The sequence below is a fragment of the Salmo salar genome, unplaced genomic scaffold, assembly GCF_905237065.1.
Source record: "Salmo salar unplaced genomic scaffold, Ssal_v3.1, whole genome shotgun sequence".
Classification (NCBI taxonomy): Eukaryota; Metazoa; Chordata; class Actinopteri; order Salmoniformes; family Salmonidae; genus Salmo; species Salmo salar.
This window is the reverse complement of record NW_025549500.1, coordinates 18,553-42,055: the sequence shown is the minus strand read 5'-3', so window position 1 is coordinate 42,055 and position 23,503 is coordinate 18,553. Positions and strand designations below refer to the sequence as shown.

Below are 23,503 nucleotides of genomic sequence, written 5' to 3'. Positions count from 1 at the left end.
AATGTATATTACCACTTTAATTGTTGCTGGACCCCAGGAAGAGCCTTGGCAGCAGCTAATGGTGATCCATAATAAATACAAATACAAAATATTAAGGAAGGAAGCAATCTCTGCATCAGCTTTTTGGCCCCTGGCATAGAGTTGGATAGAGGCCACATCTTTGCATCTTTACCATGATGGAATGGAAAGGGAAATGGGGATACCTAGTCAGTTGTTCAACTGAATACATTCAACTGAAATGTGTCTTCCGCATTTAACCCACCCCTCTGAATCAGAGAGGTGCGGAGGGCTGCCTTAATCGACATCCTCGTCTTCGGCGCCCGGGGAACAGTGGGTTCTGTAACAGTCAATTTCTTCTTATTTTACTACTTCTATGTGTTTAACGACAGTCGTTAAACAAACTGAATGGGTGCATACAATTGCCGCTGCCCTGTAACAATGGTTAATGCAGTTCTGATGAATAAAAAAGTATACCAGTTTCATTTAAGTTTCAAATAATTGTCAGATGTGCTATATAGATGGCAAAATAGTTGGGAAAAGGTTTTTGATGAACTGACACACAAAATGACACCAGAGTTTTTCAATTGAAATTGTTATAGAAAATTATTGCAACGAATAGATTGTTAAATATATGGGGGATACAACCATCCCAGCTCTGCAGATTTTGCTGTGAAGAGACAGAATTATTAGATCATTTGTTTTGGTACCGTCCATATGTAGCTTGTTTTTGGTCGCAGCTACAGGAATGGATGAAGAATTGAAACATTTACCTGGAGCTAACTCTGCAAATAGCACTGCTGGGTGATTTAAAAAGTCATAGTCAATCTATCAATAATATAATAATCCTCTTAGCAAAAAAATGTATCTTTAATTTACAATCGTTATAAACAATGAGAATAGAAAGGTTAATAACTTTTGTGAAACATCAAAGCACAGTAGGGAAATATATAGCAAATAGACATCAAAACTGGATGAAGGGACAGAAAAAAAGATAACTCTTGTAAAATACAGTGCAGTGGGAAAGTATTCAGACCCATTGACTTCTTCCATATTTTGTTACGTTACAGCCTTATTCTAAAATGTATTTAAAAGAAAATCTCTCTCATCAATCTACACACAATACAACATAATTAGAAAGCAAAAACAGGTTTTTAGATTTTTTGGGAAAATGTTAAACAAATTTGAAATGTAAGTATCATATTTACATAAGTATTCAGACCCTTTACACAGTACTTTGTTGAAGCACCTTTGGCAGTGATTACAGCCGCACATCTTCTTGGGTATGACGCTACAAGCTTGAGACACCTGTATTTGGGGAGTTTCTCCCATTCTCCTCTGCAGATCCTCTCAAGCTCTTTCATGTGTGATGGGGAGTGTCGCAGCACAGCTATTTTCAGGTCTCTACAGAGATGTTCGATCGGATTCAAGCCCGGGCACTGGCTGGGTCACTCAAGGACATTCAGAGACTTGTCCCGAAGCCACTCCTTGGTCATCTAGGCTGTGTGCCCAGGGTCGTTGTCCTGTTGGAAGATGAACATTCACCTCAGTTTGAGGTCTTGGGCGCAGGTTTTCATCAAGTATCTCTCTGTACTTTGCGCCATTCATTTTTCCTTCGATCCTAACTAGTCTCCCAGTCCCTGCCGCTGAAAAACATCCCCACAGCATGATGCTGCCACCACCAAGCTTCACCATACGGATGGGGCCATGTATGATTGGTGGAGTGCTGCAGAGATATTTGTCCTTTTGGAAGGTTCTCCCATCTCCACAGAGGAACTCTGGAGCTCTGTCAGAGTGACCATTGGGTTCTTTGTCACCCTGACCAAGGCCATTCTCCCCCAATTGTTCAGTTTCACCGGGCAGCCAGCTCTAGGAAGAGTCTTGGTGGTTCTAAACTTCTTCCATTTAAGAATGATGGTCGCTCTGGATAAGAGCGTCTGCTAAATGACTAAAATGTAAATGTAAATTTCGAGTCTCATAGCAAAGGGTCTGAATACTTAAGTAAATAAGATATTTCTGTTTTGTATTCTTGATAAATTGCAAATAATTCTAAACCTGTTTTTGATTTGTCATTAAGGGTTATTGTGTGCGGATTGATGAAATTTTCCACAAAATGTGGAAAAAGTCAAGGGGACTGAATAACTTACAAATGCACTGTAGATAACAGTTAACATTTTATTATATATAGAAAACAGACACCATTCGATTATATATAAATAGCAGACTACATTTGACTATATATGGATAACATGCTACATTATATATATTAATAACAGACAAAATTAGACTTAATATGGATAACAGGCTACATTAGACTATATATGGATAACAGGCTACATTAGACTATATATGGACAACAGGCTACATGAGACTAAATATGGATAACATGCTATATTAGACTGTATATGGACAACATGCTACATTATATATATGGATAACAGACAAAATTAGACTATATATGGATAACAGGCTACATTAGACTATATATGGATAACAGGCTACATTAGTCTATATATGGACAACATGCTACATTAGACTATATATAGATGACAGGCTACATTAGAATATATATGGATAACAGGCTACATTAGACTACATATGGATAACATGCTACATTAGACTATATATGGATAACATGCTACATTAGACTATATATAGATGACAGGCTACATTAGACGATATGGATAACAGGCTACATTAGACTATATATGGATAAAATGCTACATTAGACTATATATGGATAACAGGCTACATTAGACTATATATGGACAACATGCTACATTAGACTAAATATGGATAACATGCTACATTAGACTATATATGGATAACATGCTACATTAGACTATATTTAGATGGCAGGCTACATTAGACTATGTATGGATAACAGGCTACATTAGACTATATATGGATAACATGCTACATTAGACTACATATAGATGACAGGCTATATTAGACTATATGGATAACAGGCTACATTAGACTATATACGGGTAAAATGCTACATTATATATATGGATAACAGACAAAATTAGACTATATATGGATAACTGGCTACATTAGACTATATATGGATAACAGGCTACATTAGACTATATATGGATAACAGGCTACATTAGACTATATATGGATAACAGGCTGCATTAGACTATATATGGATAACTGGCTACATTAGATTATATATGGACAACAGGCTACATTAGACTAAATATGGATAACATGCTACATTAGACTATATATAGATGACAGGCTACATTAGACTATATGGATAACAGGCTACATAAGACTACATATAGATGACAGGCTACATTAGACTATATATGGATAACAGGCTACATTAGATTTTATATTGACAACAGGCTATACTAGACTATATATGGATAACAGTCTACATTAGACTATATATGGATAACAGGCTACATTAGACTATATATGGATAACAGGCTACATTAGACTATGTATGGATAACAGGCTACATTAGACTATATATAGATAACAGACAAAATGAGACTATATATGGATAACTGGCTACATTAGATTATACATGGACAACAGGCTACATTAGACTAAATATGGATAACAGGCTACATTAGACTAAATATGGATAACATGCTACATTAGACTATATATGGATAACATGCTACATTAGACTATATATAGATGATGACAGGCTACATTAGAATATATATGGATAACAGGCTACATTAGACTATATATGGATAACATGCTACATTAGACTATATATAGATGACAGGCTATATTAGATTATATGGATAACAGGCTACATTAGACTATATATGGATAAAATGCTACATTATATATATGGATAACAGACAAAATTAGACTATATATGGATAACAGGCTACATTAGACTATATATGGATAGCACGCTACATTAGACTATATATGGATAACAGGCTACATTAGACTATATATGGATAACAGGCTACATTAGACTATATATGGATAACATGCTACATTAGACTATACATGGATAACAGGCTACATTAGACTATATATGGATAGCAGGCTACATTAGACTATTTTATGGATAACATGCTACATTAGACTACACAGTATATGGACAGCAGCAGTCAATACAGCAGGCTATGGTGATGATGATACTGATTCCTCTGCTAACTAATGCTACTACCAGTACTGTACACAAGGGTCAACAGTGTAACAGAAGATGATCAAATCAAATGTTAATGGTTGCATACACATATTTAGCAGATGTTATTGTTGGTGTAGCAAAATGCTTTTTTCTTAGCTCCAACTGCGCAGTAGCATCTAACAATACACAACAATACATACAAACCTATTAGTAAAGTAATGGAATTAAGAAATATTGAAATATTAGGACGAGCAATGTCATTTTCCGGAGTATAAATACATAGAATAGTATGTGTACAGCAAAAGTCCAATAGGATGGACTTGAGTAGACTACAGTACTTACATATGAAATGGCTAAAGCGTGTGTAATTTTTTTTAAGTGACCAGTGATACATTACTAAAGTGACCAGTGTTACATTAAAGTGACCAGTGTTACATTATTAAGGTGACCAGTGTTCCATGTCTATTAACATACGGCAACAGCCTATGTTGCAGGATTGAGTAACCCACCCGGCTAGTGACCGTGACTAAGTTCAGGGCAGGGTACTGGGTGGAGGCCGGCTACTGATGGCTATTTAACAGTCTGATGGCCTGAGATAGAAGCTGTCTTTGAGTCTCTCGGTCCCAGCTTTGATGCACCTGTAATGACCTCGTCTTCTAGATGATAGTGGGGTGAACAGGCCGTTGCTCGAATGGCTGAGGTCTTTGATTATATTTTTCTTCCTGTGACACCAGGTGGTGTAGATGTCCTGAAGGGCATTCAGTGTGCTCCCGGTGATGCGTTGGGCTGATCGCACCCCCCTCTGGAGAGACCTACGGTTGCGGATGGTACAGTAGCCATACCAGGCGGTGATGCAACCCGACAGGATGCTCTCAATGGTGCATCTGTAAAAGTTTGTGAGGGTCTTAGGGGACAAGCCACATTTCTTCAGCCTCCTGAGGTTAAAGAGGACCTGGTGCGCCTTCTTCACAACACTGTCTGTGTGGGTGGACCATTTCAGATTGTCAGTGATGTGTACACCAAGGAATTTGAAGGATTTCACCTTCTCCACTGCAGCCCTATCGATATGGTTTGAGGTGTGCTCCCTCTGCTATATCCTGAAGTCCACGTTTAGCTCCTTCATTTTGTTGACGTTGAGGGAGAGGTTATTTTCCTCGCACCACTCCGCCAGGGCCCTCACCTCTTCCCTGTAGGCTGTTGTGTCATCTGCAAACTTGTTGATTGAGTTGGAGGCATGCGTGGCCACACTAATGGGTGAACAGGGAGCACAGGAGGGGGCTGAGCACGCATCCTTGTGGGCCCCTGTGTTGAGGATCAGCATAGTAGAGGTGTTGTTTCCTACCTTCACCACCTGGGGGCGGCCCATCAGGATGTTCAGGACCCAGTGGAACAGGGCGGTGTTCAGATCCAGGGCCCCGAGCTTAACGATGAGCTTGGAGGGTACTATGGCGTTGAAGGCTGAGCTGCAGTCAATGAACAGCATTCTTACATAGGTATTGCTCTTGTCCAGATGGTATAGGGCAGTGTGCAATGCGATGGCTATTGCATAATCCGTGGATTTATTGGGGCGGTATGCAAATTGCAGTGGGTCCAGGGTGTCGGGTAAGGTTGAGGTGATGTGATCCTTAACTAGCCTCTCAAAGCTCTTCATGATGACAGAAGTGAGTGCTACGGGGCGATTGTCATTTAGTTCAGTTACCTTCGCTTTCTTGGGTACAGGAACAATGATGGACATTTTGAAACAAGTAGGGACAGCAGACTAGGATAGGGAGAGATTGAATACGTCCATAAAGCCAGCTGATCTGCGAATGCTCTGAGGACCCGGCTAGGGATATCGTCTGGGCTGGCAGCCTTGTGAGGGTTAAAATTCTTAAATGTCTTACTCACGTCGGCCACGTAGAACGAGAGCTCATAGTCCTCGGGAGTGGCCCGTGTCGGCGGCACTGAGTTATCCTCAAAGCGGGCGAAGAAGATGTTTAGCTTATCAGGTAGCAAGATGTCGGTGTCCGTGATGTGGCTGGTTATCTCTTTATAATCTGTGATTGCCTAGAGTCCCTGCCACATACGTCACATACAATAGTGGCATGTTGTACTACCACAGACATCAATGTTAATATCCTTAAATGTGTCAATTAGTAGCCAGTCTTGTGTTTCACCATTTTATGTGATTTGTTTCCAGTTTGTTATGTTGTTTTTAGCCAAACATTATTGAGGACATTATTATTAAGATGGTGCCATAATATTGAGATGCCAGTAGGGAGAGGTCTATAACACTGGACACTTTCGTAGGTGAGGAGGAGTGTACATTGAATTGATTAGTAGAATAGAATGAATGATATCATGGAACTGACCACATGTAAATTAAACTTTGACTTGTTACATATAGAACATTCCAAATAGAATAGTGAACAAATAGTTAACATGGTTCTGTATTTAAAGAAGTGTAAGGTCTATCATTTGGAAGTGTATGACCCACTCTTATACACTAACCTCCCCTTTCTGATGTGCTGGTCTGGTCATTATACATGTTAATGTCTTAAAGAGGAAGGATAGTTCTGCATCACCTACCTGTGCCCTGACTACTTTAAATATGTATGAACCACAGTACTCCCATGCACTGTTAGTAAGTTGACTTACAGTACAGACCTCTCCCCTTCACTCTGTAAGTACTCTTGACAAAATCTTGAAATATAGTTTTAAGTTATTTGTATATAGTCATAAGTCATATACTTGAGGGTAATGTATAGGCCCATTTACTTCTTGTTATGTTTTGAGCTGTGTTTTGGTTGTTACATCAGGGCCAGTATTCAATAAGTGTGTCAGTGTAGGAGTGTTGATCCAATCAAATCAAATCAAATGTTATTTGTCACATGCGCCAAATACAACAGCCTTACCGTGAAATGCTTACTTACAAGCCCTTAACCAACAATGCAATTCAAGAAATAGAGTTACATCGGGATGAGATGATTAACCAGGTGGAACACGACATGCTCAGTGTAACGCTGTAGTGTGTGTGTGTGTGTGTGTGTGTGTGAGAGAGAGTCACTTGCTGTTTATCCTCATATCTTGGGGATTGGAGCTATCATTGAACCTGGTGGTCAGTCTTCAGGCTGCTATACAGCTTGACGGACCATAGAGAATTTAACATTTATCCTCCTATATTTGGGGTTCTGAGAATAAAACAGCTTCAGAACAATCAAGGTGGAAAAATGTGTAAACAGTACAGCAGATCTACAGATCTGTTCAGGAAGTGATTGTTGATGATGATGATGATGATGTATGTTGTATTTCACCAGCTAGTGAGTTGTTGTTTATGTTTTTAAGACTGCAGGGTGGGAGACGCAACAATGGCTTTGAGAAAAGCAGGAAGTGTGTTGGTGGTCTTTTTCTGGTCTGTGGCAGGTATGCTCCCTTTCATAACTGTTTTAGTTGCCCTGTGTTTCAATTTACAAACATGTCTAAAAGGTTAAGAGCCATAATGTTATTCTGTTGTTCTGTTTGGCGTGTCTACTTCACTTTATATAGTTGTCTTTCACTCCTCATTGAGAGATGCTTATCTGTGGTTTCCATTCACACTCAACTCAGCAACTATGGCAACAAAATGTGGACACAACCTTCTGTTATTGTGAGCCATTTTGGCTTAATTGTGATACCCTTGTGTTGTGTGACTGTGGGTTTCAGTTGTACTGGGTCAGGATGGCTGGAGTGTGACATACACCCCTCAGAGTATCTGTGCCTTGAAGGGGTCAACAGTTCACCTGACCTGCTCTTACACATATCCCAGTGGTACAGTCACATCAATCTTCTGGTTCACTAAAATGGAGACTGGTGTAAAACCTGAAGATCTATGTCAGGACCCAGAATATGCAGGTCGTCTGGAGTATCATGGGGATAAGGAGAAAGACTGTACCCTGAGAATCAAAGACCTGAGAGAGAGAGACTCATCTACGTACTTGTTCAGATTATTAACAGATCAGGAAGGAGGGACATATACTGGAAGTCCTGGAGTCAAACTGTCTGTCACAGGTATAGTAAAAAAATTGCTTTTCTTTTGAATTCCAATTAGTTCTGGACAATTGTTGTGGTGTGTATGTATAGTAGTCTGTATAACATAGTATTTCTTCCATCTTTGTATTAGAGTGATAAGTCAGTGATAAAGGGATTTACAGTGATATTGTTTTTTCTCCAGATCTTCAGGTGAAGGTGACTGGTGGACACCAGGATAAGACACTGACCTGTATCACCACCTGTACTCTGACTGACAACCCCACCTTCATCTGGTACAAGAACGGACAACGTCTAGATGAGCCCACTTCCCAGCAGTACTCTGTCAATAGTTATTATTCAGACAGTTACTCCTGTGCTGTAGAAGGCCATGAGGATCACCACTCTCCTGCAGTGTGTGAGTATGAATGAAACTAGTATTTTATGTAGTATCATATAGAACCAATAAGAATGGTATTACTTTCTCTATCAATATTCTTAACAATATACATTGGAATGATAAACAGTTTTATAGATGTATGTACAGTACATTTATGTCAAAAAATATATATGATTCAAAAATGAAACTGTCTAATACATCTAAAACACTTAGTCTAATTATTGTTTCATGAATTGATCAACTACATTTTGTTTCAGGTGTTCGGGGTGAGAGCTGTTTCAATGTGACTTACACCCATCAGAGTATCTGCGCTTTGAAAGGGTCAACAGTGGACATATCATGCTTTTACACACATCCCAGTTGGCATAACGTCACAGAGGTATCCTGGTTCAGCAAATGGGAGTCTGGTGTAACTAAAGACCTGAGCCAGGACTCAGAGTATACAAGTCGTGTGGAATACCATCGACAAACAGAAAAGGACTCCACCCTGAGAATCACAGACCTGAGAGTGAGTGACTCAACTGAGTACAAGTTCAGATTTACAACTAATGAGGCAAGATGGGGGTACAGCTTCCCTGGAACAACTCTGACTGTCACAGGTAACACTGAATAGCACATTATAAAGTTTTGAAGAGTCACAACGTTAATAATTAACACCAATTATGAACCATGTACTCTTTTTTTGCTCTCCTTTCATCCAGGTCTTCAGGTGAAAGTGACTGGTGGACATCAGAACAAGACACTGACCTGTATCACCACCTGTACTCTGACTGACAACCCCACCTACATCTGGTACAAGAACGGACAACATCTAGATGAGAGCACCTCCCCCCAGTACAAAGACCCAGTCTACAGTAACTATGTAGACAGTTACTCCTGTGCTGTAAAAGGCCATGAGGATCTCCACTCTCCTGCAGTGTGTGAGTGTTTCTTTAATTAACAATGTACAACCTCTGTGTGTTTTGGTTTCACTATGTAATATTAGAACTGTTAGCATTTCTAGAAAGAACTGAGAATACAATCCAGTTGACCTCTTGTTATGTCACTGTGTTTCAGGTGTTCAGGGTCAGATCTGCAAAAGAGTGACTTACACCAAGAGGAGAATCTGTGTCTTGAAGGGGTCAACAGTGGACATATCCTGTACTTATGTTGGTTATGTCACATCATCACTTTGGTTTAGTCCTAAACGGAGTGCTAGTTGGATAAATAAGTTGACACCTGAGGACCTAACCAGAAACCCAGGGTATGCAGGTCGTGTGGAGTACGCTGGAAGAGAGAGTGGAACATACAAAGGTCCCTTCACCCTGAGAATCACAGATCTGAGAGAGGAGGACTCAGCTGAGTATCGCTTCACTTTTAAAACATACAACTTTGAATGGGGTCATAGTTTCCCAGGAACAACTCTGTCTGTCACAGGTAATACTACACTGTATGATACAACTGTATATCATATTGAATTACAGGAGAAAATAAATGAACTATCCTGTTAACACAGAGGTGTATGTGGTATTATACATATTGTTTCAGGTCTGCAGGTGAAGGTGACTCCTGCTGCAGAGGGACAGAAGACACTGACCTGTATCACCACCTGTACTCTGACTGACAACCCCACCTTCATCTGGTACAAGAACGGACAACGTCTAGATGAGCCCACTTCCCAGCAGTACTCTGTCAATAGTTATTATTCAGACAGTTACTCCTGTGCTGTAGAAGGCCATGAGGATCACCACTCTCCTGCAGTGTGTGAGTATGAATGAAACTAGTATTTTATGTAGTATCATATAGAACCAATAAGAATGGTATTACTTTCTCTATCAATATTCTTAACAATATACATTGGAATGATAAACAGTTTTATAGATGTATGTACAGTACATGTATGTCAAAAAATATATATTATTCAAAAATGAAACTGTCTAATACATCTAAAACACTTAGTCTAATTATCGTTTCAGGAATTGATCAACTACATTTTGTTTCAGGTGTTCGGGGTGAGAGCTGTATGAATGTGACTTACACCCATCAGAGTATCTGCGCTTTGAAAGGGTCAACAGTGGACATATCATGCTTTTACACACATCCCAGTTGGCATAACGTCACAGAAGTATCCTGGTTCAACAAATGGGAGTCTGGTGTAACTAAAGACCTGAGCCAGGACTCAGAGTATACAAGTCGTGTGGAATACCATCGACAAACAGAAAAGGACTCCACCATGAGAATCACAGACCTGAGAGTGAGTGACTCAACTGAGTACAAGTTCAGATTTACAACTAATGAGGCAAGATGGGGGTACAGCTTCCCTGGAACAACTCTGACTGTCACAGGTAACACTGCATAGCACATTATAAAGTTTTGAAGAGTCACGAAGTTAATAATTAACACCAATTCTGAACCATGTAGTCTTTTTTTGCTCTCCTTTCATCCAGGTCTTCAGGTGAAGGTGACTGGTGGACATCAGAACAAGACCCTGACCTGTATCACCACCTGTACTCTGACTGACAACCCCACCTACATCTGGTACAAGAATGGACAACATCTAGATGAGAGCACCTCACCCCAGTACAAAGACCCAGTCTCCAGTAACTACGAAGACAGTTACTCCTGTGCTGTAAAAGGCCATGAGGATCTCCACTCTCCTGCAGTGTGTGAGTGTTTCTTTAATTAACAATGTACAACCTCTGTGTGTTTTGGTTTCACTATGTAATATTACAACTGTTAGCCTTTCTAGAAAGAACTGAGAATACAATCCAGTTGACCTCTTGTTATCCTCTATGGGCTAGGCGGGACGAATTCGTCCCACCTACGTAACAGCCACTTGAAGCCTGTGGCGCGATTTTCAAAACCTTAAAAATCCTATTACTTCAATTTCTCAAACATATGACTATTTTACAGCTATTTAAAGACAAGACTCTCGTTAATCTAACCACACTGTCCGATTTCAAAAAGGCTTTGCAACGAAAACAAAACATTAGATTATGTCAGCAGAGTACCAAGCCAGAAATAATCAGACACCCATTTTTCAAGCTAGCATATAATGTCACAAAAACCCAGAAGACAGCTAAATGCAACACTAACCTTTGATGATCTTCATCAGATGACAACCCTAGGACATTATGTTATACAATACATGCATGTTTTGTTCAATCAAGTTCATATTTATATCAAAAAACAGCTTTTTACATTAGCATGTGACGTTCAGAACTAGCATACCCCCCGCAAACTTCCGGGGAATTCGCTAACATTTTACTAAATTACTCACGATAAACGTTCACAAAAAGCATAACAATTATTTTAAGAATTATAGATACAGACCTCCTCTATGCACTTTCGATATGTCCGATTTTAAAATAGCTTTTTGGTGAAAGCACATTTTGCAATAATCTAAGTACATAGCCCAGGCATCACGGGCTAGCTATTTAGACACCCGGCAAGTTTAGCACTCACCATAATCATATTTACTATTATAAAAGTTTGATTACCTTTTGTTGTCTTCGTCAGAATGCACTCCCAGGACTGCTACTTCAATAACAAATGTTGGTTTGGTCCAAAATAATCCATCGTTATATCCGAATAGCGGCGTTTTGTTCGTGTGTTCCAGACACTGTCCGAAATGGTAAAGAAGGGTCGCGCGCATGGCGCAATTCGTGACAAAAAAATTCTAAATATTCCATTACCGTACTTCGAAGCATGTCAACCGCTGTTTAAAATCAATTTTTATGCCATTTTTCTCGTAGAAAAGCGATAATATTCCGACCGGGAATCTCCTTTTCGGCAAACAGAGGAAAAAATCACAAAGACGGGGGCGGTCAGGTCACGCGCCTAAGCCCAGAGTCCCTTGATCGGCCACTTGAGAAAGGCGATAATGTGTTTCAGCCTGGGGCTGGGATGACGACATTCAGGTTTTTCCCGGGCTCTGAGCGCCTATGGACGACGTTGGAAGTGTCACGTTAGAGCAGAGATCCTTAGTAAAAGATAGAGATGGCAAAGAAGTTCCAGAAATGGTCAGACAGGCCACTTCCTGTAAAGGAATCTCTCAGGTTTTGACCTGCCATTTGAGTTCTGTTATACTCACAGACACCATTCAAACAGTTTTAGAAACTTTAGGGTGTTTTCTATCCATATGTAATAAGTATATGCATATTCTAGTTACTGGGTAGGAGTGGTAACCAGATTAAATCGGGTACGTTTTTTATCCAGCCGTGTCAATACTGCCCCCTAGCCCTAACAGGTTATGTCACTGTGTTTCAGGTGTTCAAGGTCAGAGCTGCAAAAGAGTGACTTACACCAAGAGGAGAATCTGTGTCTTGAAGGGGTCAACAGTGGACATATCCTGTACTTATGTTGGTTATGTCACATCATCACTTTGGTTTAGTCCTAAACGGAATGCTAGTTGGACTAATAAGTTGACACCTGAGGACCTAACCAGAGACCCAGGGTATGCAGGTCGTGTGGAGTACGCTGGAAGAGAGAGTGGAACATACAAAAGTCCCTTCACCCTGAGAATCACAGATCTGGGAGAGGAGGACTCAGCTGAGTATCGCTTCACTTTTAAAACATACAACTTTGAATGGGGTCATAGTTTCCCAGGAACAACTCTGTCTGTCACAGGTAATACTGCAGTGTTTGATACAACTGTATATCATATTGAATTACAGGAGAAAATAAATGAACCATCCTGTTAACACAGAGGTGTATGTGGTTTTATACATATTGTTTCAGGTCTGCAGGTGAAGGTGACTCCTGCTGCAGAGGGACAGAAGACACTGACCTGTAGCACCACCTGTACTCTGACTGACAACCCCACCTACATCTGGTACAAGAACGGACAACATCTAGATGAGCCCACTTCCCAGCAGTACTCTGTCAATAGTTATTATTCAGACAGTTACTCCTGTGCTGTAGAAGGCCATGAGGATCACCACTCTCCTGCAGTGTGTGAGTATGAATGAAATCTAGTATTTTATGTAGTATCATATAGAACAAATAAGAATGGTATTACTTTCTCTATCAATATTCTTAACAATATACATTGGAATGATAAACCGTTTTATAGATGTATGTACAGTACATGTATGTCAAAAAATATATATTATTCAAAAATGAAACTGTCTAATACATCTAAAACACTTAGTCTAATTATTGTTTCATGAATTGATCAACTACATTTTGTTTCAGGTATTCGGGGTGAGAGCTGTTTCAATGTGACTTACACCCATCAGAGTATCTGCGCTTTGAAAGGGTCAACAGTGGACATATCATGCTTTTACACACATCCCAGTTGGCATAACGTCACAGAAGTATCCTGGTTCAACAAATGGGAGTCTGGTGTAACTAAAGACCTGAGCCAGGACTCAGAGTATACAAGTCGTGTGGAATACCATCAACAAACAGAAAAGTACTCCACCCTGAGAATCACAGACCTGAGAGACAGTGACTCAACTGAGTACAAGTTCAGATTTACAACTAATGAGGCAAGATGGGGGTACAGCTTCCCTGGAACAACTCTGACTGTCACAGGTAACACTGCATAGCACATTATAAAGTTTTGAAGAGTCACGAAGTTAATAATTAACACCAGTTCTGAACCATGTACTCTATTTTTGCTCTCTTTTCGTTCAGGTTTTCAGGTGAAGGTGACTGGTGGAAATCAGGATAAGACACTGACCTGTATCACCACCTGTACTCTGACTGACAACCCCACCTACATCTGGTACAAGAACGGACAACATCTAGATGAGAGCACCTCCCCCCAGTACAAAGACCCAGTCTACAGTAACTATGAAGACAGTTACTCCTGTGCTGTAAAAGGCCATGAGGATCTCCACTCTCCTGCAGTGTGTGAGTGTTTCTTTAATTAACAATACTGTTTAAACTGTGTGTGTGTTGGTTTCACTTTGTCATTTGAGAACTTTTAGCATTTCTAGAAAGAACTGAGAATACAATCCAGTTGACCTCTTGTTATGTCACTGTGATTCAGGTGTTCAGGGTCAGAGCTGCAAAAGAGTGACTTACACCAAGAGGAGAATCTGTGTCTTGAAGGGGTCAACAGTGGACATATCCTGTACTTATGTTGGTTATGATACAGTCACATCATCACTTTGGTTTAGTCCTAAACAGAGTGCTAGTTGGACTAATAAGTTGACACCTGAGGACCTAACCAGAAACCCAGGGTATGCAGGTCGTGTGGAGTACGCTGGAAGAGAGAGTGGAACATACAAAGGTCCCTTCACCCTGAGAATCACAGACCTGAGAGAGGAGGACTCAGCTGAGTATCGCTTCACTTTTAAAACATACAACTTTGAATGGGGTCATAGTTTCCCAGGAACAACTCTGTCTGTCACAGGTAATACTGCAGTTTTTGATACAACTGTATATCATATTGAATTACAGGAGAAAATAAATGAACCATCCTGTTAACACAGAGGCGTATGTGGTTTTATACATATTGTTTCAGGTCTGGAGGTGAAGGTGACTCCTGCTGCAGAGGGACAGAAGACACTGACCTGTAGCACCACCTGTACTCTGACTGACAACCCCACCTTCATCTGGTACAAGAACGGACAACGTCTAGATGAGCCCACTTCCCAGCAGTACTCTGTCAATAGTTATTATTCAGACAGTTACTCCTGTGCTGTAGAAGGCCATGAGGATCACCACTCTCCTGCAGTGTGTGAGTATGAATGAAACTAGTATTTTATGTAGTATCATATAGAACAAATAAGAATGGTATTACTTTCTCTATCAATATTCTTAACAATATACATTGGAATGATAAACAGTTTTATAGATGTATGTACAGGACATGTATGTCAAAAAAATATATATTATTCAAAAATGAAACTGTCTAATACATCTAAAACACTTAGTCTAATTATCGTTTCAGGAATTCATCAGTTACATTTTGTTTCAGGTGTTCGGGGTGAGAACTGTTTGAATGTGACTTACACCCATCAGAGTATCTGCGCTTTGAAAGGGTCAACAGTGGACATATCATGCTTTTACACACATCCCAGTTGGCATAACATCACAGAAGTATCCTGGTTCAACAAATGGGAGTCTGGTGTAACTAAAGACCTGCGCCAGGTCTCAGAGTATACAAGTCGTGTGGAATACCATCGACAAAGAGAAAAGGACTCCACCCTGAGAATCACAGACCTGAGAGAGAGTGACTCAACTGAGTACAAGTTCAGATTTACAACTAATGAGGCAAGATGGGGGTACAACTTCCCTGGAACAACTCTGACTGTCACAGGTAACACTGCATAGCACATTATAAAGTTTTGAAGAGTCACGCGTTAATAATTAACACCAATTCTGAACCATGTACTCTATTTTTGCTCTCCTTTCATTCAGGTTTTCAGGTGAAGGTGACTGGTGGACATCAGGATAAGACACTGACCTGTATCACCACCTGTACTCTGACTGACAACCCCACCTACATCTGGTTCAAGAACGGACAACTTCTAGATGAGAGCACCTCCCCCCAGTACAAATACTCAGCCTCCAGTAACCATGAAAACAGCTACTCCTGTGGTGTAAAAGGACATGAGGAGCTCCACTCTCCTGCAGTTTGTGAGTGTTTATTTATCAACCTCTATGGGCTAGGTGGGACGCTTGCGTCCAAGGCCATGGAGGAGTACATTGAGGACTCTCTGGCTGCTGGGAGAATCCGTCCTTCTGCCTCCCCTGCTAGCGCAGGGTTCATCTTTGTGTAAAAGAAGGACAAGACCCTGCGTCCATGTATTGACTACCTTGGACTCAATGAAATCACAGTTAAGAATCATTACCCTCTACCACTTTTGTCCTCGGCTTTTGAACATCTCCAGGGGTATCCTTTTTTTCTAAGTTGGACCTCAGGAACGTCTACCACCTAGTTCAGATATGCGAAGAAACCGTGTGGAAGACACAGCTAACGGACACTATGAGTACCTGGTCATGCTGTTTGGACTGTTCCAGGCCCTGGTTAACGATGTGCTCCATGACATGTTGAATCGGTTTGTTCTTCTACCTCATCAACATCCTTTGTTTTCTCCCATTCTGCTCAAGAACATGTTCGACAAGTCCTCCAACACTTCCTGAAGAACCAGTTGTTTGTGAAAGCAGAGAAGTGTGAATTCCATCGCTCCACAATCTCTTTTCCGGCTGGCGGGTGTCCCTTGCTGCTCCCGGATGGCGGGCCACTCTGGCAGATCCGGCACGGCGGGCCCCTCTGGCAGATCCGGCACGGAGGGCCACTCTGGCAGATCCGGCACGGAGGGCCGCTCTGGCAGATCCGGCACGGAGGGCCGCTCTGGCAGATCCGACACGGCGGGCCGCTCTGGCAGATCCGGGCAGACGGGCCGCTCTGGCAGCTCCGGGCAGACGGGCCGCTCTGGCAGCTCCGGGCAGACGGGCCGCTCTGGCAGCTCCTGACAGGCGGGCGGCTCTGGCAGCTCCTGACTAGCGGGCGGCTCTGGCAGCTCCTGACTAGCGGGCGGCTCTGGCAGCTCCTGACTAGCGGGCGGCTCTGGCAGCTCCTGACTAGCGGGCGGCTCTGGCAGCTCCTGACTAGCGGGTGGCTCTGGCAGCTCCTGACTAGCGGGCGGCTCTGGCAGCTCCTGACTAGCGGGCGGCTCTGGCAGCTCCGGACAGACGGGCCGCTCTGGCAGCTCCTGACAGGCGGGCGGCTCTTGCAGCTCCTGACTAGCGGGCGGCTCTGGCAGCTCCTGACTAGCGGGCGGATCTGGCAGCTCCTGACTAGCGGGCGGATCTGGCAGCTCCTGACTAGCGGGCGGCTCTGGCAGCTCCTGACTAGCGGGCGGTTCTGGCAGCTCCTGACTAGCGGGCGGCTCTGGCAGCTCCAGACAGACGGGCCGCTCTGGCAGCTCCTGGCAAGTGGGCGGCTCTGGCGGCTCCTGACTGGCGGGCGGCTCTGACGGCTCCTGACTGGCGGGTGGCTCTGGCTGCTCCTGACTGGCGGGCGGCTCTGGATGCTCCTGACTGGCGGGCGGCTCTGGCGATGCCTGACTGGCGGGCGGCTCTGGCGGCACCAGACTGGCGAGGCTGGGCTGACGCACTAGATGCCTGATGCATGGGGCTGGTACAGGATGTGCCAGTCTGGGCACACGCACCTTAGGGCTAGTGCGGGGAGCGGGAACAGGCCGAGTCAGACTGGGCTGATGCACCTCAGGGCTAGTGCGGGGAGCTGGCCTGGGGCTCCATCCTCGCCCCGCCAAACTGCTCTTGTGCCACCCCCAAAAAAATTATTGGGGCTGCCTCTCGGGTTCCCTTACCATCCGTGTTCCCCGGTCCTCGCCAGATATCCTCCGCTGCTTGTTCCTGGTATGGTGGGTAGTTCTGTCACAGTTGTCGTACTGGAAAGAAGACCAAGGCACAGCGGGTTGCGTGCTCATAATTTATTCCATACACGTGAACACGAAAAAACAATAAACAAAAGAGAACGACAGACCGACAGTTTTACAGGCTAGGTACTTACATACAGCAGTGCAAAATCAACTACCCACAAAAAAACTAACCAAACACACACCTCTATATAGGACTCTCAATCAGAGGCAACTAGAAACACCTGCCTCCAATTGAGAGTCCAACACCCAATCCTAAACATAGAAAAACTAAACTAGACAGAACATAGAAATGCATACACAACACAAACCCTCTGCCACGCCCTGACCAAAACGAATACAATTACTCCCTCTGCTGGTCAGGATGTGACAATGTCATAGATGTATGCATGTCTATAGTTAGAATGTTCAGTACCTCAAACACTTGAAGAAAAGTTTAGTAGACACTCCGGTCCTAAAGTATCTCCAAATGTATGCTTGTTCATGTTTTTGTAAGTGATAGTTTTAGATAGTCCTCTGACTTTAGATATAATTTATTTTACACATGACGTCATTTGAGGTAGTATACTATAGTCCTAACCCTCTGACAAATTCTGCTTTACTAGATGCTCCAAAGAACACCTCAGTGTCAGTCAGTCCCTCTGGTGAAATAGTGGAGGGCAGTTCAGTGACACTGACCTGCAGCAGTGATGCCAACCCACCTGTGGACAAATACACCTGGTACAAGAAGAATGTAGCCTCACCAAAAGCATCAGGACAGAGTTACAGCATCACTAACATCATCTCTGAGGACAGAGGAGATTATTACTGTGAGGCTGAGAATACAATAGCATCTATGAACTCTACAGCTCTGATGATCATTGTAGCAGGTAAAGTTACATCTTCAATACTTCAAAACAAAATGATGTTCAATAAGAATTATGTTTTAAGGTAATCTTCTTCTAGTTTGCCTTGTTACATGTTTGTTTACAACTATACATACATGCTTAAAGGCTTATATATACAAGTATTGTATTGCATTAATGTCCTGTATTGCCGTATATTCATTTTCAGTTTATAATAATATGCACTCATGTCATCTAAGGTGAATGCACCAATTTGTAAGTCACTCTGGATAAGTGTCTGCTAAATGACGTAAATGTAAATGTAAATCTATATTCTATTATAGTGAAACAGACCTCAGTTATGACTGCAGCTGTAGGAATCATAGTGGTTGTTCTGGTTCTCATCCTCTGTCTCTCTGGACTCATGTGTTTCAGGTGACTTAAAATGCATATTTTTATGATTGTTAGCACTCTGATTTGTTATTTACTCCTTTCATTCGTTTGTTAATTTTTAATGAATTAATGTTCAAAATTGTATTTGTGACATGTCAACTTCCACTAGAGGTCAGTAGACAGCAGAAATCACTCTGTTCCTCATTACAGGAGACCCACAGGTGGAAGTGATGCCACAGCAGACACACAGGTTATTCCATCAGTTACACCAGGCTTTCCCAAAATCGGTCCTGTGGCCCCCCTCTCTTTTGGGTGCACGTTTTGTTTTTTGCCCTAGCCCTACACAGCTGATTCAATAAACCAACTCATCATCAAGCTTTGATTATTTGATTAAACTGTGTAGTGTTAGGGCAAAACGTGCACCCAGAGGGGACCCAACCCCGAGTTTGGGAAACCCTGAGTTACACCTCCACCTTCACATCTGCCGGAATTAATTTACCGTGTCACGACAGTCTCTTTCATACTATTTTTATTGTTACCTCTCTCTCTCTCTCTCTACACAGAGTGTCCGTCCTGACTGTAACAGTGACACGTCCCCTGACTACGACACTCTGGCAGTAAGTCTCATATAATTCATTTTGATTGTTTGTGAATGTGTTTGTGTTTTACACATGGATGTGTAGAGAGAAAATTATGGAAAGACTGCTGTCTCAAAGAACTCATGCATTTCCTCTCTCCCTCCCTCTCCCCCTCTCTATCTTTCTCTCTCATGCTCTCTCTCTTTCTGTCCACAGAGTGTCCATCCTGACCCTAACAGTGACCCCAACAGTGACATGTACACACCTCTGAACATGAAGACCAGGTCACCAGAGTATGACACTCTGGCAGTAAGTCTCTTATAGTTCATTTTGACTGTTTGTGTGTGTGTGTGTGTGTGTGTGTGTGTCTGTGTGTGTGTGTGTGTGTGTGTGTGTGTGTGTGTGTGTGTGTGTGTGTGTGTGTGTGTGTGTGTGTGTGTGTGTGTGTGTGTGTGTGTGTGTGTGTCCAAAGAAGGAATGCTAAATCAGAATGTCTTCTTTCAGAATGTGAGGGGACTCTACCACTGAAGACAATCCCCACAGGACCTGGACTGAAGAGCTACAGTTCCAAGCTAAAGCTAGGCCTCACTCCTCTATTCTCTTGCTATCATATCTATTATGTTTTCCAGACCATGAACTTTAGCTTTTGAGTTAATGCTGGAATTTATGATAAGCATGTATATTAATGATAAATGGGATGGGTTATGCTTCTGCTTTTTTTCTATGGGATTTTTCCATTTTCATATTTTTGATTATATAAATGGCTTACCTTACATGTGTACCAATCTGTTTACTACAGTTGAAGTCGGAAGTTTACATACACCATAGCCAAATACATTTAAACTCAGTTTTTCACAATTCCTGACATTTAATCCTAGTAAATATTCCCTGTTTTAGGTCAGTTAGGATCACCACTTTATTTTAAGAATGTGAAATGTCAGAATAATAGTAGAGAGATTGATTTATTTCAGCTTTTATTTCTTTCATCACATTCCCAGTGGGTCGGAAGTTTACATACACTCAATTAGTATCTGGTAGCATTGTCTTTAAATTGTTTAACTTGGGTCAAATGTTTCGGGAAGCCTTCCACAAGCTTCCCACAATAAGTTGGGTGAATTTTGGCCCATTCCTCCTGACAGAGCTGGTGTAACTGAGTCAGGATTGTAGGCCTCCTTGCTCACACACGCTTTTTCAGTTCTGCCCACAAATGTTCTATAGGGTTGAGGTCAGGGCTTTGTGATGGCCACTCCAATACCTTGACTTTGTTGTCCTTAAGCCATTTTGCAAGAACTTTGGAAGTATGCTTGGGGTCATTGTCCATTTGAAGGCCCATTTGCGATCAAGCTTTAACTTCCTGACTAATGTCTTGAGATGTTGCTTCAATATATTCACATAATTTTCCTCCTCATGATGCCATCTATATTGTGAAGTGCACCAGACCCTCCTGCAGCAAGGCACCCCCATAACATGATGCTGCCACCCCCGTGCTTCACGGTTGTGATGGTGTTCTTTGGCTTGCAAGCCTCCCCCTTTTTCATCCAAACATAACGATGGTCATTATGGCCAAACATTTCTATGTTTGTGTAATCAGACCAGAGGACATTTCTTCAAAAAGTACGATCTTTGCCCCCATGTGCAGTTGCAAGCCGAAGTTTGGCTTTTTTATGGCGGTTTTGGAGCAGTGGCTTCTTCCTTGCTGAGCGTCCTTTCAGGTTATGTCGATATAGGACTCGTTTTACTGTGGATATAGATACTTTAGTAACTGTTTCCTCCAGCATCTTCACAAGTTCCTTTGCTGTTGTTCTGGGATTGATTTGCACTTTTCGCACCAAAGTACGTTCATCTCTAGGAGACAGAACGTGTCTCCTTCCTGAGCGGTATGACGGCTGCGTGGTCCCATGGTGTTTATACTTGCGTACTATTGTTTGTATAGATGAACGTGGTACCTTCAGGCTTGTGGAAATTGCTCCCAAGGATGAACCAGACTTGTGGAGGTCTACAATTTTTTTTCTGAGGTCTTGGCTGATTTCCTTTGATTTTCCCATGTTGTCAAGCAAAGAGGCACTGACTTTGAAGGTAGGCCTTGAAATACATCCACAGGTACACCTCCAATTGACTCAAATAATGTCAATTAGCCTATCAGAAGCTTCTAAAGCCATGGCATAATTTTCTGGAATTTTCAAAACTGTTTAAAGGCACAGTCAACATAGTGTATGTAAACGTCTGACCCACTGGGATTGTGATACAATGAATTATAAGTGAAATAATCTGTCTGTGAACAATGGTTGGAAATATTACTTGTGTCATGCACAAAGTAGATGTCCTATCCGACTTTCCAAAACTATAGTTTGATAACAAGAAATTTGTGGAGTGGCTGAAAAACGAGTTTTAATGACTCCAACCTAAGTGTATGTAAACTTCTGACTTCAACTGTATCTATAGTTTAAGATTGTGTTGCTGATCTTTTTCTATGGGATGTTGCTATTTACAGATTATTTATAATATCGATAGTCCTACTTTCCTCAGCAACTAATATGGATAATATTGATAACAGCTTTATAATATTTTTAGCTCTTTGGCCAAGTTTCTGTTGCTGTTGATGATAATATTAAGTAATACTATATTGTTCAGTGTCATGATATTGCTCTTTTTTTTCATCAGTACATTACATACATTTAAAAATTTGCAGTTTTTTACATTGTGGTTCAGTGTCAATACAGTACAAGCGCCATGTTGTAAATAAGGTCAAAGATGAAGATAATAAATTCATTGATTATTTTATCAACTATTAATACATTGATTCAGAACTATACTCACTCAGCTCTTGTTTCTTGTATTTCTGCCTATTGGACACATAATGGAGCCATTGAATCATTGAACTCTGAGTGGCTAGGCAAGCGTTTCCTAAACTCGGTCCTGGGGACCCCACGGGGTGCACATTTAGGTTTTTGCCCAAGCACTACACAGCTGATTCAATTAATACAATCTTGATGACGGTTTGATTACACACACACAGAGGCAGTGTTACTTAGTTTTCTCATTGACCTCAGAATTATTATTTATAGTCTCTAAAATGACCCTAGTTTAACCCTTTGTGTGTGTGCTCCTCCAGAGAAGGATATTCAGCTGTATAAGCATGGCCAGTACTCTCAGGCTGTGGACATGTTCTCTGAGGTTATCCACTAAAACAGATTGTTTTGTGATGAAGGTCTAAAGTAGCCTCAACAGCACCATGTCAACAGATTTCGGGACTGTTAGCATAAAACAAGATTGAGATTTGAATGTGTTCTTATTTCATTTTAGAAGAGATGATAGACAAAACAACCGTTTTCTTAAAAAGGTCTTCTGAATGAGAATGTACCAGTGTTTGAGCTTGCGTGTTGCTGCTGATGTCCACCTGACAGCACTGTAGAGATCACAATGGTGAGTTAGACATCTCTGCATGAGTCAAGAGCCTTCAGTGTAGAGCTTGAGTCTTGCACATAAATAGTATCACCATTGTCCAACACAGAGAGAAAAGTACAACGAAAAGTACAAGTACTTTCAGGCTGCAAAGGAAAAACAAGCTTTGTGCCAGTAATAAAACCCTATTCAATGCCATTGGTTCCATTGTATGTATTTTGATTGTGGCTGCTATTTTGTGTTCCTGTCCAGGGGATGGAGCTGGAGAGCACCAGGCTGGTGATCAGGTACCCAGACCACTAGATACAGGGAACCCCTCCCTCTCCTCAGAGGACCAACCCTATAGGCCTCAACACCTCAGCCTCCCAGTACGCCGCCACAGGGTAAGGACATCCATCTGTCTGTCAAAACGTCAACTATCATTTATCAACATATATAAGCATTTAAAATGGTTAATTATGAGTTATTCTAAA

General features: G+C 41.8%; 1 protein-coding gene across 5 annotated transcripts in view; it reads left to right on the top strand.

Moving 5' to 3' along the window:
* LOC106590934 (uncharacterized) overlaps positions 1-20,673 on the top strand; it is a 30,874-nt gene extending 10,201 nt beyond the window's left edge. Inside the window, exons 2-24 of one of the 5 annotated variants that reach the window (XM_045713387.1) lie at positions 7,433-7,510; positions 7,790-8,134; positions 8,298-8,510; positions 8,750-9,091; positions 9,194-9,412; positions 9,549-9,908; positions 10,020-10,235; positions 10,475-10,816; positions 10,919-11,137; positions 12,741-13,100; positions 13,212-13,427; positions 13,668-14,009; positions 14,112-14,330; positions 14,470-14,835; positions 14,947-15,162; positions 15,403-15,744; positions 15,846-16,064; positions 18,439-18,702; positions 19,002-19,092; positions 19,261-19,300; positions 19,614-19,667; positions 19,845-19,937; positions 20,133-20,669. In XM_045713387.1, the coding sequence (XP_045569343.1) occupies positions 7,456-7,510; positions 7,790-8,134; positions 8,298-8,510; positions 8,750-9,091; positions 9,194-9,412; positions 9,549-9,908; positions 10,020-10,235; positions 10,475-10,816; positions 10,919-11,137; positions 12,741-13,100; positions 13,212-13,427; positions 13,668-14,009; positions 14,112-14,330; positions 14,470-14,835; positions 14,947-15,162; positions 15,403-15,744; positions 15,846-16,064; positions 18,439-18,702; positions 19,002-19,092; positions 19,261-19,300; positions 19,614-19,667; positions 19,845-19,937; positions 20,133-20,156 (5,157 nt within the window). In that variant the 5' untranslated portion in view covers positions 7,433-7,455 and the 3' untranslated portion in view covers positions 20,157-20,669. Of the gene's footprint in view, positions 1-7,432; positions 7,511-7,789; positions 8,135-8,297; positions 8,511-8,749; positions 9,092-9,193; positions 9,413-9,548; positions 9,909-10,019; positions 10,236-10,474; positions 10,817-10,918; positions 11,138-12,740; positions 13,101-13,211; positions 13,428-13,667; positions 14,010-14,111; positions 14,331-14,469; positions 14,836-14,946; positions 15,163-15,402; positions 15,745-15,845; positions 16,065-18,438; positions 18,703-19,001; positions 19,093-19,260; positions 19,301-19,613; positions 19,668-19,844; positions 19,938-20,132 lie in introns of all 5 variants that reach the window. The other 4 variants (XM_045713388.1, XM_045713389.1, XM_045713392.1 and 1 more) reach the window with 4 other exon arrangements.
* The last annotated feature ends 2,830 nt before the right edge of the window (positions 20,674-23,503 follow it).